This window comes from Myotis davidii, unplaced genomic scaffold, assembly GCF_000327345.1.
Source record: "Myotis davidii unplaced genomic scaffold, ASM32734v1 scaffold68, whole genome shotgun sequence".
Classification (NCBI taxonomy): domain Eukaryota; kingdom Metazoa; phylum Chordata; class Mammalia; order Chiroptera; family Vespertilionidae; genus Myotis; species Myotis davidii.
The window spans coordinates 367,245-381,965 of record NW_006300376.1 but is presented as its reverse complement, the minus strand read 5'-3'; the positions used below and the strand labels follow the sequence as shown (position 1 = coordinate 381,965).

General features: G+C 39.0%; 1 protein-coding gene across 1 annotated transcript in view; it reads right to left on the bottom strand.

The window, feature by feature from the left end:
* AK9 (adenylate kinase 9) overlaps positions 1 to 14,721 on the bottom strand; it is a 97,866-nt gene that overhangs the window by 23,583 nt on the left and 59,562 nt on the right. Inside the window, exons 23-28 of the mRNA XM_015572748.1 lie at positions 14,220 to 14,341; positions 10,164 to 10,376; positions 8,135 to 8,395; positions 6,696 to 6,820; positions 4,693 to 4,912; positions 2,172 to 2,237 (exon numbers count right to left, since the gene is read on the bottom strand). Of these exons, the coding sequence (XP_015428234.1) occupies positions 2,172 to 2,237; positions 4,693 to 4,912; positions 6,696 to 6,820; positions 8,135 to 8,395; positions 10,164 to 10,376; positions 14,220 to 14,341 (1,007 nt within the window). The remainder of the gene's footprint in view (positions 1 to 2,171; positions 2,238 to 4,692; positions 4,913 to 6,695; positions 6,821 to 8,134; positions 8,396 to 10,163; positions 10,377 to 14,219; positions 14,342 to 14,721) is intronic.

Here is a 14,721-nt window from a genome sequence, read left to right as displayed (position 1 = left end):
GAATACTCCTTCAGTTTTGCATTATCTTTTGTGAAATTGATATTTTTGGAGTCAACTCAAGTTTTTAATATATTTTATTGATTTCAGAGAGGAAGGGAGAGGGATAGAGTCAGAAACATCGATGAGAGGGAAACATTGACCAGCTGCCTCCTGCACACCCCCTACTGGGGGATGTGCCCGCAACCCAGGTATGTGCCCTTTACCAGAATTGAACCCTGGGACCCTTCAGTCTGCAGGCTGACGCTCTCTATCCACTGAGCCAAACTAGCTAGGGCTTACATATGTTTTTTATTTATTTCAGAGAGGAAGGGAGAGGAAGAGAGAGATAGAAACACTAATGATGCATCGATCGGCTGCCTCTTTCCTATATGTCCCCCAGTGCGGATAGAGCCTACAACCTGGACATGAGCCCTGACCAGGGAATCAACTGTGACCTCCTGGTTGATGGGTGGATGCTCAACCACTGAGCCACACCAGCTGGGCAGGGTGCCTGTCTTTTTTATCCTAAACATTAGCATGACTCATTTGACAGAGTAGAATTTCAGAACATGTTTGTTCAGGGAATGGACATTAGGCCAGAGACTTTGTAAATTCTCTTCAGGGTTGATTGTCTAGTGCTAAAATAGCATTAGGCAGGTAGTAAGTGCTCCATTAAGGTTACTGATGAACTGACTGCATGAATGAAGATCAAAACAAAAGAAGAGGGCTCTTGTTCCTTAGATGGTGCCATAACTTTCTCTGTCTAATAGTTTAAGATCAACTTTTGGTTGTAAATACTTCGGGCAAAGAAATAATTCTTCCGGCCCCTCTTCTGCAATGTTTTGACCCACAGTTACAGTTGGACTGTATCAGGAGTCTTCGAGCATGTCCACACCAGGTGACATATGGTGGTATGTGTAGCCAGCCCTATTTTCTGTTTTTCCTCTTTTGTTGAGTTAAATTTTTATGTAGATGGAAATCAGATTACAGAAGAGTCAGCCTTGAAAAGATGATGCAAGAGTGCCTTAAACCAGAAAAAAATGGAAGGAGGCAGAGACCATCTTATTGTTAGCCTTGGTTACCAGGTTTACTTGTAAGTGGACTGTATGATGACCTTTGGGTCCTTTACAGAACTAGCTGGTCTAGTTACACCTCCTCTGAACTAGTTTGGCTGTAGCATTTGGGTCAGCAAGGTCAATTTGGGAATAGCTCCTCTCTAAACAAAAAAATCCATAGTCTTCAAGGTTTACGTTTTTTTAAAAAATCAGCAGATGGAGAGGAGCTGTACTGAGCATGCTGCACAGAACATGACCCAGGGTTCACTTGGCTCTGCCCTGTTGCATCCTTTATCGCAAGATAATCTATATTTTAGTTGCAGCAGCTTCCCAGGCTCCCTGTCTGGACCTCAATCCCAAACTCCAGCCCATCTCCTATGGCATGGCTGGAAGTGAGAAAGCAAAATGAAAACTCCAAAAGAAGCATAGTTTAAAGCAGTGTTATATTTTACATTAGATTACTCAACCATTTCTAGTGGTTTTCTTTCATTATTTTTTCTGATTTCAAAAATAATAAGAGGTCATTGTAAACAGTCATGGAATAACAAAAGGTATAAAAAAATAAAAATGAGGCTGGCTGGAGTGGCTCAGTGGTTGAGCATCCACCTATGAACCAGGAGGTCATGGTTTGATTCCTGGTCAGGGAACATGCCCAGTTGCAAACTCGATCCCCCGTGTGGGGCGTGCAGGAGGCAGCCAATCAATCAATGACTCTCTCACCATTGATGTTTCTCTCTCTCTCCCTCTCCCTCTTTCTCTAAAAAATTTAAATGATATATAATCTCACTACTTGCACATAAACTCTATTTCTTTCATTACTTTTTTTAAAAAAATATATTTTGTTGATTTTTTACAGAGAAGAAGGGAGAGAGACAGAGAGCCAGAAACATCGATGAGAGAGAAACATCAATCAGCTGCCTCCTGCACATCCCCCACTGGGGAAGTGCGCGCAACCCAGGTACATGCCCTTGACTGGAATCGAACCCGGGACCCTTCAGTCCGCAGGCCGATGCTCTATCCACTGAGCCAAACTGGTCTTGGCTCTTTCGTTACTTTTTAATGCCTCTTTTTATTTTATACTGTTGACACATACACACAATGGCTGTCCTGCTTTTTTTAAAAAAATGTTTTACTTACCTCCTCTTTCCTTCTTTTCTCTTTCTCTGCTATAAGTTCAGCCCTTCTTTTAGCAATCATATCATCCTATAAAAAAACAGACATTAAAAAATTGTAATGAATAATGGAGACTAATGAGCCCACTGAGGTTTGGGGGCTCACTGGCTCCGGGCTTCCCAAATGCAATCCCTTCAAGTCCTAAGAGATTAGAGTGGTGCCGGAAGATGTGCTCTGGGCTCAGGTCTGGGCCAGCAGGGCCCTGCTGTTTTCATCTGGCAACTAGTGAGTAAACATTCTGAAGAATTCATGTTTTGTTGACACTCAAGAAAGATTTGTAGATAGAATTATAAAACTCAATGGAATGGAATTCATTTAGGTTTTGAGCCCCCAGAGAGATTCTCTAGCTCTTTAGAGTTAGAGGGTGAGAAGGTGTTTTAACTGTATAGTTGTTAAAACAGAATACAGTCTCCTTTACGTTTTCATAACATACATAGAGAACACTGTACCACAAAGAAATGCGAAGTATGCACAATAACACACATGCATATTTTGAGTCTATTTTTTCTCTCTGATCCTTTCACTCAAATAAGTTGTGGTTAGTGAAGTTTAACTAACCATTGTATGTTTGTTAGATGCCATCACTCTTAGGAGCACTGCAATAAATACTGGGCATATTTACATTTTTCTGCTTAAAACATATCTGCAAAGCAGACAGTATTATTCTACTCTATAGGTGAGTTAGCAAAGTCAGAGGATTTAACTCATGTAACGTCACAGGGCTCGTGGAGGAGGAGGATGCAAAAACTCCCAGACAAGGAAATGGAAAAGCACATGGTATGTTGGGTGCTGCAGAGGAGGGTTTGTATTTGTTCTAACTAAGGAACAAGGTTAGAAAAAGGATTTGGAACAAGATTGGTCGGCTTCCAATGACAGAACAATGAGTTCAGACCTAAGAGGGCGGCTTGGTCAGAGTTTTAGGAAGTGTTAGGAAGAGTAGCCTGGAGATGACCAGAAGGATGACCTAGGCCAGTGATGGCGAACCTTTTGAGCTCGGCGTGTCAGCATTTTGAAAACCCTTAACTCTGGTGCCGTGTCACATATAGAAATTTTCTGATATTTGCAACCAGAGTAAAACAAAGACTTATATTTTTGATATTTATTTTATATATTTAAATGCCATTTAACAAAGAAAAATCAACCAAAAAAATGAATTCGTGTGTCACCTCTGACACACGTGTCATAGGTTCGCCATCACTGACCGAGGGGGACCAGAGATGAAGCCAGAAGGACAATTAGGAGATCCCTATAGGAGTGCTAGGCATGGGCTGAGAAAGATCTGAACCAATGTGTAGAGGTAAAAGGTACAAACTCTCTCAGCTACTTTGTGTGTTTCCCTCAGAGGGAATTACTTTGTATGTAAGAACTCAGGTATTCTATCTGGATGTCTATCACATTTAGTTTATCCATTCATCAGTCGATGGCCATTGGGTTGTTTCTCCTTTTTGGCTACTATGAATAATGTTATTGTGAGCATTCACATACATATTTTTATGGGGACATGTTTTCATTTCTGTTAGGTAGATTTCTAAGAGTGGAATTGTTGGGTTCCTATAACACTTTTGAACATTTTATGGAATACTCCTCACATTATAGTTTTAGAAAAGATGTTCTAAGCTAATATCTGTATCTGTCTCACCACAGGCTTACATAGCCTCAATGGATGGTGTCATAATTCCAGGAGCTAGTGAAAAAAAAACACTGATAATTTTAATTTTTTGTGTTTTAAGGTCTGCTTCACTTGCTGTCTCTTCCATTATGTACCTGTGTCTGATATAGGGATACTTTGGTGCTACCAAAATCTTTAATTTTATTTGCCTTGAAGAGAGAAATATTAACATGTTGATAACCACATAGGCCTCAAATAAATCTTAACTCTTTAATTACAAATATTCTTAATATTTGATGAAGAGTGTTTTCATATTGACTATGCTATTAAAATCAGAAAACTACATTTTTGTAAAGACCACTTTATAATTTAACTAGAGGCCCAGCGCATGAAATTCATGCATGGGTATGGTCCCTAGGCCTGGCCTGCGATCGGGGCCATCTTCTCCAGCTGCCCGCAGCTGGCCCTGCCCCCTGCCACCACCCACCCCCAGTGCCCTGTTTGCCATCGGGCAATCAGAGCCTGATGGCTAGGGGGAGGGACCGAGAGGCAGGCTGTTCCTGTCCACTCGCCGGCCCCACCACTGCCCCTGCCTCAGGTCGCCCTCTGTGTGTGGGGTGACCAGCGGGGTGGGGGCCTTGGCCTGGAGCCACCAGCATCCCCCACCACCCACACCTGGTTCCCTGTTCACCATCGGGCGATCAGAACCTGCTGGCTAGGGAAAGGGACCGAGAGGTGATTAATGCGCCTCATAGTGACTGGTTGCATGGTTGTTCTGCTGTTAGGGTCAATTTGCATATTACCCTTTTATTATATAGGATTATTATATAGGACACAGAAAAAATTTACTCTAAAACTGTTTTACGAGATACATACCCTGATTTTTGCCTTCATTTCTTTAATGAGCATTTTCCTTTCTAATTTCTTCTTCTGTTTCAGTTTCCACTTTTCAATTTGGGGAGGCAGGAGCCGATCACAAACATCTTGATCATCAACTTGTATTAAAAAAGCAGCATCTGGGAAAAATCCATGTTCCCCTAGAAGCTGGGCCTCATCAGGATATCGTGGAAAACCATCTAATATAAAACCTGTGGAACTAGGCATGAATTGCATAATTTATTTTAAATATTACATTATAAATATTAGTTTAAAAATGAAAAAAGAATTGATAAATCTCAACTTCCTATAAGATGTGCAATGAGTAGTCTAAAAAGTAATCTCTCTTAGTTCTTTTAATATTTCTACTTGCATAAACATGATGTGTCTTTTCTCAAATGTATTGAATTAAATTAAAATTATATTTTATTCTTATATTTATAATGTAGATAAGTTCTCTTTAATTATAAATAGTCTTAATATTTGATGAAAATTAAGAGAAAATAAATTCTCTGCCTGGGAGGAATGACCAGCCTAAGGAACTTGTTACCCTTTATAAAGAGGTAGGTCTGACCAGCTGACCTTTAGTGGGAAGCCACCCTTCAGTAGTTTTTCTTTTAATGATGCTTCCTTTCATAAGACAATTCATACTTCCTTCCCTGGGTCCCCTTGTAACGCATGACAATTATGTATGTATGTATCCTGGCTCATATGTATTAAGATGATTATAACCAAATAGGCTTATCAAACTTGTTTAAGTATGATGAAACTTGAAGAATCATGAAAATAACTAGAATGCTAACACATGTTCATTGTGAAGTAACTAACTATAAAACAATCAGACTTTACCCTAGCTGGTTTGGCTTAGTGGAAAGAGCATTGCCCTGCGGACTGAAAGGTCCCAGGTTTGATTCCAGTCAAGAGCACATGTCCGGGTTGTGTACAGGAGGCAGCCGGTTAATGATTCTCTCTCATCATTGATGTTTCTATCTCTCCCTCTCCCTTACTTTCTGAAATCAATAAAAATATATTTAAACACACACACACACACACATACACACACACACACACACACACGAAACAAATAATTAGGCTTTGAGAACTTGGTCTTGCTTAATTGAGAAAGTCAATATTGCTCCCCTTGCGAATGAAATTTATTATGCTTATTTAAAATTTGGTTTGTTTAAATATTTATATTTAGATATGTTTTCTTAATATGAACAGAGCTTTCATTAACATTTGACAGTTTCAGTCCTTAATTGGCATTTAAAATGTTTTCTATCTTATTAAATGGGCAAATTCCCATAAAAATGGCTACACTCCCAAAGATTTTGATTCAGTTATTTTGGGTTGGGGTCTGTCATCAGTATTTTATAAATAATTTCCCAGCCCTAGCTGGTTTGGCTCAGTGACAGAACGTCGGCCTGGGGACTGAAGGTTCCCAGGTTTGATTCTGGTCAAGGGCACATGCCCCGGTTGCAGGCTCAACTCCCAGTAGGGGGCGTGCAAGAGGCAACCAATCAATGATTCTCATCATTGATGTTTCTATCTCTTCATCCCTCTCCCTTCTTCTTTGAAATCAATAAAAATAAATAAATAAAATAATAATTTCCCAGATGTTTTTAATGTATAGAATCACTAATTTACATGAGAGTAAAGAAGAACATTTTAAAATTTATGTTGTATTATGTTTTAGAGCAGTGATGGCGAACCTATAACACGCGTGTCAGAGGTGACATGCGAACTCATTTTTTTGGTTGATTTTTCTTTGTTAAATGGCATTTAAATATATAAAATAAATACCAAAAATATAAGTCTTTGTTTTACTATGGTTGCAAATATCAAAAAATTTCTATATGTGACACGGCACCAGAGTTAAGTTAGGGTTTTTCAAAATGCTGGCTGACACGCCAAGCTCAAAAGGTTTGCCATCACTGTTTTAGAGTTTTGAGAATAAGGCAAATAAAGTCAATCAATGTATAATCCTATATAAATTAAGATACCGTATTGGTTCTTTATGCCACCACTCAGAAAGAATGTTTTCTAGAATTTCGGGGGGCAATGGTTCATTTTCCATTAAATATAATCTGATTGCTTCTTCTTCTTCTGTAAATTGCACTTCTGGAGGCTGAACACAAAAATCAGAAAACAAAACAAATTCAAAACTATATTAATAAACAATACTCTATTACATAGTTGATTAAGATGACACCTGTTTTTCTCAGGACATTTTTTTATATTGTTGCTTTTAAACCTTTTAATATTTATGCTTTTTTCTTTAAACCAATATCTTATATGGTTTTAAATATTAAATTATATCTAGTGTAGCTAAGAGGAGCTACTAGCGATTAGCATAACTGATTTTCATACATGATCTCAGGATATCTGTCTCATCACTTTTTGCTAAAACCTTGTTCAATCTATAACTGATTTTTGTCATCTATCTTATAGTTACTAAAAGTAGATCCTGATTGAAGGATGGGCTAGCCAGGGAGTCATCTGAAATACAGTCTGTACCTGGATCCAATATAGTGGGTCCTTTGAGAAGAAAAGGATCTTGCTCTATCGGAAATGGTTAAAAAGTGAGTTAGAATTACAACCCTAGATAGAAACCACCTAAGGGCGCCATACAAACTTTCTTATGAGGCATCATGAGAAATTAATATCTTGAGATTCCCATTGGCACTGGGGCAGATTTTTATGATACATGATAACAAAAACAGAGTCCTGTCTGGTATGGTTCAGTTGGTTGGGCATCGTCCTGCGCTCTGAAAGGTTGCCTGCCGGTTTTATTCCTGGTCAGGGCACAAGCCCAGGCTTCAGGCCAATCCCCAGTGGGGGGTGTGCAAGAGGCGGCTGATTGATGTTTTGCTCTCACATGGATGTTTCTCTCTCTTGTTCCCTCTTCTTTCTTCTCTCTCTCTCTGCAAAAATATACATACATATCTCTATCTATCTATCTATCTATCTATCTATCTATCTATCTATCTATATATTTATGACAAAGCAAAAACACAGAGAACACAATAACAAAAAGCCTTAGACTCTAGTTCAGATATATCAAATAACGTAGCCCCAAATTAATGCTATATAACAGTCTTGTTAGGGAAAGTGTTTCTGGTTTTTACTGGAGTCATGCGAAACAGTAATTTTATATTATAGACTTGAGGCAGGGTGCATGAACATTCATGCACTGGGGTGGGTGGGGGTCCTTCACTGCTAATTTATGCACTGGGGTGGGTGGGGGTCCCTCACTGCTAATTATAGATTAGCAGTAAGATTTGTATCTAACATGGGGAGGATGCCTCTTAAATGACTTTTATGGACTAATGTTTTTCTTTTTCTTAGAAACTTTATAGAGTTTTATACCCCTTATACCCTACTTTCCAAAAGTAATCCCAGCAAACACAACTATCTGCAAAGAGAGTTATAATATTACTACCGGCTTATTTGCATATTCTTTCTCAAGTGTGACATTGGCCTCAATTGCAAGCTCTTCAAGTTCTTGTTTTGCAAGTTGTTCTTCCTCAGCCTCTTCTTCAAATTCAGGTCCAACTTTCTTTTCAGTTTTGAGCATCATTTTTTCTTGCAGAAATTCTTCAAACTGAATGTGAAAGATGCCCAAGTTTTCTGCTAACTGTCTTCCACAGATAGTTTTGCCAGAGCCATGGGGACCCAGAAGGCATATTCTTAATGGAGGAGCCTGCCACAGGGGGATGGGTCAGGGAGATGTGGGGTAAGGGAGAATAAAGGAAAGAAAGTTTTGAGTTATTTAAAAAAAAAAAAGAGGCTAATTAACTGCCTTCCCTAAGACTGAATTATCACTTAACTAACTCAGGGCTGTTTTGACATTAGGAGATCAATTGACACGATGCAGTACATCAACGGTAGTTTTTAGGGAGCATTAACAATCATAAGACTATTTTAATATCTTGTGCCAAAAGGCATTTAATAAAATAGAATTAGTTGGGTTTTTTTAAGTTTTAATTTATAAAGAATGGAAAGATACATTTTTAGCATGATAAAAAGTCTAACAAATTATATTAAAATAGTATGTCAAACCATTATGACCTCTATAGAAATACATAAACTTTCTATGATATAATATTAAGAGAAAAATATTATAAATACTATATACACTAGAAACAATATATACCCATGTGGAAGAAGATGAGAAAGTAAAACATAAATATGAAGACTTGTTTAGAGCTGGTGTTACTATGTGTGTGCTTTGTTTTTAAAAATGAATAAAATATTGCAACAATGTGTTCTTTTATTATTGCGTTAAAATATACATAACATAAAACTTACCATTTTGACCATTTTAAGTGTAAATTCAGTGGCATTATATATATTCATAATGTTGTGCACCCATCGCCACTCTCTCTCGACAGAACTTTTTTATTATCCCAAAACTGGAACTCTGTACCCACCAAACAGCAACTTCTACTCTCCCCTTTTCCCAGCCCCGGGCAACCACTCTTATTTTCTGTCCCTACAAATTTATTCTAGGTACCTTGTATAAGTCGAATTGTACAGTATTTTTTCTTTTGTGTTTGGCTTTAAGAAATACTTTAAAATATTTTTATTGATTTCAGAGAGGAAAGGAGAGGAAGAGAGAGATAGAAACATCAATGATGAGAAAGAATCATCAATTGGCTGCCTCCCACACACCCCCTACTGGGTACAGTGCCCACAACCCCAGCATGTGCCCCAACCCATGACCTCCACTTTCATAGGTTGATGCTCAACTGCTGAGCCAAGCCAGCTGGGCACTTTAATAAAATACTTTTTAAAGAATGTAGAAAATTGTTCCAAAGTGGGAAACAAGTAAGGATAAAAATGTCCCTACAAACTTAGGAAAAGATTGATTGTTCTATAGCTACTTACACCAGTTTAAAACAGTTTAACCGACAAGGACCACTCACCTTTCGGAACACTCTTTTGCCATCTTTTGAATCAGGGTCATCCCTGCTCTTGAGAGTCAAGCAATCGGGCATGAATTTGCCCCTATAATCATGCCTCTGGATGGAACCAGATTAACAGCAGTCTCACCTGAGTAATCACCCTTCCACAGAGGATGTCAACTCATTGAAGGCCACGAACCTCTGAATCCCATACTTGCCCGAATCCCGTCTTATGATCAGCAGATTGCTCTGCTCAGAGAGACTAACTAGTTAAGGAATACAATAAATTCAACAGATTTATAAGCAATAAATTCAGCTGTGTCTTTCTGTTTCAGCTAGAGAGACAGCTATTAAGTACTGGTTTGACACAAGGCATTACAGTAGAAATCAAAACGGATAATTATTTTGGGTTACATTCCAAAAAGTTGTTCTTGGAACTTAGATGTTTTCACTATATTGCTATATCAGACTGGGAACTTCACTACCAAATAAAATGGTAGATATAATAAGTCCCTAAAAAGGTAACAGGAGCAATCATGAGGATAAGAATAATATAGTTTTCACCTTTAGTGGTTCATTGTGAGCCACATACTCCTGAGGATGCTCCATAAATTTTTCTCTAGCCTCGGGACTTGAAAAGTAGTAGACCTTTTCTCGATATTTAGCTGCTTCTTCTGTGTTGCCTGGTTGTAGGACGAAGTTTTCTTTGAGAACTACTGGACAAAAGTGCTTTGTGTCTCCCAAATGTCTTTTCTTCTCTTTCATTCTGTCTTCATTCTAGAAATATTATTTAACATTTGGAGAATATTTTTAAAAAGCATTTTGATGCAATACTAAAGAGGGAACTTAAAATGTCTCTTGAATAGTATTTAAACCATAACAATACATATTTAAAACAATTTGTAAAGGCCAGTTCTTATACTGGCCACTTAATGAATTAATTAAAAAATCAGTTTCTTATATCCCTCTAAGCTCACATCTCAAGCTTCTTTACTTTTTTTCCAAATATTTTATTGATTTTTTTACAGAGAAGTAGGGAGAGGGATAGAGAGTTAAAAACATCGATGAGAGAGAAACATCGATCAGCTGCCTCCTGCACACCCATCCTGGGGATGTGCCTGCAACCAAGGTACACGCCCTTGACCGGAATCGAACCTGGGACCCTTCAGTCTGAAGGCCAATGCTCTATCCACTGAGCCAAACTGGCTCTATCACCACCACCGCCTTCACCAAACTGTTGTCCAAGTCCATGAGTTCTCTCTTTAAAAAAAAATATATATTCCTAGCCAGCTTGGCTCAGTGGATAGAGTGTTGGCCTGCAGACTGAGGGTCCTGGGTTGATTCTGGTAAAGGACACATGCCTGGGTTGTGGGCTCTCTCATCACTGATGTTTCTATCTCTCTCTCCCTCTCCCTTCCTCTATGAAATCAATAAAAATATATTTTAAAAATATATTTTTATTGATTTCAGAGAAATATGAGGAAAAAGATAAGGTATTTGGAGGATAGATCCAAGAGACCTAACCAATAATAAGTATTATGGAAGGAGAAAAAAGAAGAGATGGGAGGATGGGCAAGAATTAATTAATTTAAAAAATAAAAATTACTTATATGTACATCATTTAGCGATAATGTTGGTTATAACCACCATTAATACTTTTAACAGCTTTATTAGGTGTAAATGCCATTAAAACACTGTCCATATTTAAAGTATGCTATTTGATAATTTTGACATATGTGTTTATCTCTGAAACCATCACCACATATTCATAATTGTTCAAGCCTCTTTTCTAACCCTATTTGTCACCTACCCACCCCACTCCCAGGCAAGCACTGCTGTGTTTTCTCTCACTATAATTAGTTTACATTTTCTATAATGTTATACAAATGTACTCATACAGTATGTTTTCTCTTTTGTCTGGCTTCTCTTAGCATAATAATTTTGAGATTCATCCAGATTGTTACATGTATCAGCAGTTCTTCTTTTATTTTTTATTTACTTTTTGCTGTGCACTATTCCAGGTTTAATTATCCCCATCCCTGAGGCTTAGACCCTTTTTAGTAATACCCAGTGGTTAGTGGGAACAGGCATTATTTCTGGCCTTGTTTGAGATCTCAGTACTGGTCCCTCTAATCTCATCAGTTGGTACTTCCTTTGCCCTCTCCTCCTCTCCAATAGTTTTCTAACCGGCAAAGGGCTGACCAGTACTCTGCAGGTCTCTGGAGTTCTTCCTGTGTGCACATATTTTCTTCTGGTCTTTTCCCTGTGAACTCTAACTGCTTTGTGTCCTGGGATTCTCTGCCCTGTCTCTTCCAATAAAGGAGTCTGGAAGTCTCTGCCTAGGTCAATGATGGCGAACCTATGACACGTGTGTCAGAGGTGACACGTGAACTCATTTTTTTGGTTGATTTTTCTTGGCATTTAAATATACAAAATAAATATCAAAAATGTAAATCTTTGTTTTACTATGGTTGCAAATATCAAAAAATTTCTATATGTGACACGGCACCAGAGTTAAGTTAGGGTTTTTCTTTTTTTTTTTAATTTTATTTTTTATTACAAAGGGTATTACATATGTGTGCATTTCCCCCCCCCGCCCCCAAGACAGTCCCCTAGCCTCCAAGTTAGGGTTTTTCAAAATGCTGACATGCCGAGCTCAAAAGGTTCGCCATCACTGGCCTAGGTGGCTCCTCCCTGGACCATGGCCTGGACAAGGCACATGACCTACAGACAATAAGGTGGGGAAACCGTGGGGTCTACACTTGTTCCCATCTCTAGGACCACTGTGCTTCACTGAGTCATGCCCATGTGTTGAAAACAGTTTCATATATTTTATCTTGTTTCTCAGTTGTTTTCAGCCAGAGGGTAACCTGAATGCCCTTTACTCCATCTTCTCCAGAACAACTATTGAGATTTTAGTACATATCTTCCCAGAATTTTTCTTATGATGTGTATATCTTTTGCTTTTGTTTGCACAACAACTTCCTTCCTTTTCCTAGTAACAGAACCTTTCTCCCTCTTCTCATGGAGGACTGCTTCTTCCGAATTCCAAGGAACTCAAGTGGCCCAGACAATCGCAGTAACTCCCCACTTCATAGTCACTGGGTGGGCATGTTACCAAGGCTGGTTCACTCACACACTAAGTCCTCTAGTTACTATGATTAGTCAGGGCCACTGACTGAGATGGGAGAGGCAAAGTTCTTTCTTGCTATTTTCCAGGTGGATGTCAGGATAGAGTGTTCTTTTGCCTCCTAGGTCAAAATTTCTAAGAACTCCTGGCAGCCATATTGGCCTTGTTTGAAAAAAGCATCTTTGCAGATGTAATTCAGGATCTCAAGATAATATTTACAATTTATTACCAGGTGGCCCCTAAATCCCATGACGAGTGTCCTCCTAAGAGAAGGAAAGGATGTAGAGGCGGAGAAGGCCATCACGCACAGACAGAGGCAGGGAGGGGAGTCAAGCAGCTGTAGGCTATGGGCTATCTGGAGCCACCAGAGGATGGAAGAGGAAAGGAAGGATTTTCCCTAGAGCCTCAGAGGGAGCATTCTGACACCTGGATCTCAGAATTCTCCCTCGAGACCATAAGAGAATTAATTTCTGTTATTTTAAGCCTCCCAGTTTGTGGCACTTTCTTATGGCGGCCTGAGGAAACTAATACAACAGGAAAAACGGATTTGTGTTGTGGTAAATTAGGAAGAGTGGAAGTGAGGGAAGGACACTATTTTCAATGAAGACCGTACCTAAAAATACAAGTTTTGAATATTATAGACAGCTTGAGAATTGTCTGCAGACACAAGAAAGAAACATTCTCTTGCAAAACAAAACAGGATACAGAAGAATGGCAGAAGGATGACTGAAGGAGAAAACCTGAACACAGTACAGGCAGGACAAGCCCATATCTGTTAGCCACCCTGACTGAAGGGCTCAGCAGTTCCTTAGTGCTAAAGTGCTGAAAGTTATCAGAATCACACTACATGACATTTGTTGTTTGACACACATATATTTGGGTTTAACTTAATTACAGCTGTATGGTTATCTAACTTATTACATCATTTTGTTTCCTTCATAAAGCCCAAAATTTAAAAAAAAATCACTTCCTACTTTATATTTGATAGATGCCTGAATTAGGTGGCTATCAATTGAGAATGGTTATCAAAATTCTCGTGAGTAGACTGGGGCCGCAAGTGAGTTGTTCCTGTTTGAAAATACCACTCATTAGTATCATGCAAGCAGCCCCTCGAAGATGCCACTGCTGTATTGTACATAAAGCACCCACTTCTGTTGAACTTACAGAATATTTCTCTCTCTAATATCTATAGCTTTTCCATGGAAAAAAATGGAAAAGGTTTCCCTTTTATTTTTTCATGGGCGTATTTTTTCATACTGTCTAAGCAGCCCTGGCATTTCAGGGATCAAGGGAAGCTGGGGTGGAGGCAAAGTGCGTTGAAAATGTTCAGGTGTAAAACCGAGGAAGCCTGCTTGCTTTCCTGGGGCCCAGGAGTGCCAACTACCGCTCTGGACATGCGCACTTTCGGTGCTGTGACCCCTGCGAAGGAGCTGGAGCGGAAAGGAAAGATTTCCCTAGCCTCCAAGGGAGCAGGGCCCACTGACTCATACCTCTTCCTCCTCCTCCTCCTCCTCTTCTAGCTCCTCATCAATCTCCGCTTCGGCCTGGAGGTCTTCTGTTTCTTCCTCATAATCTTCTATATTGAACTCCCATGCAACATATTGAAAAGGTTCTGTAAAAAAAATAAAAAAGAAAGATTTGAAAGAATAATAATATTAGTGTATATTGCAGTAGTCAAAGATTAGGAGAATTAATTGTAGTGACTGATCTCTTAGTTTACATGTGTATGCAAACTGGCCTTTAGAATTTTTAAAGGGACAACTGGCCAGTTTGGCCAGTGCTGTTTGTGTGCCTCAGCTGTTCTGGTTGGCATGTGCCTGTGCTATGAGAATCTACACTAATAAAAGAGAAAAATGGTAATTGGCATACGACGCTACCCTTTTCATTGGCTAATCAGGGCTATATGCAAATTAACTGCCAACTAAGATTGGCAGTTAACTGCCAAAAAGATGGCGGTTAATTTGCATATGTAGGCACAATGCAGGGAGGCGA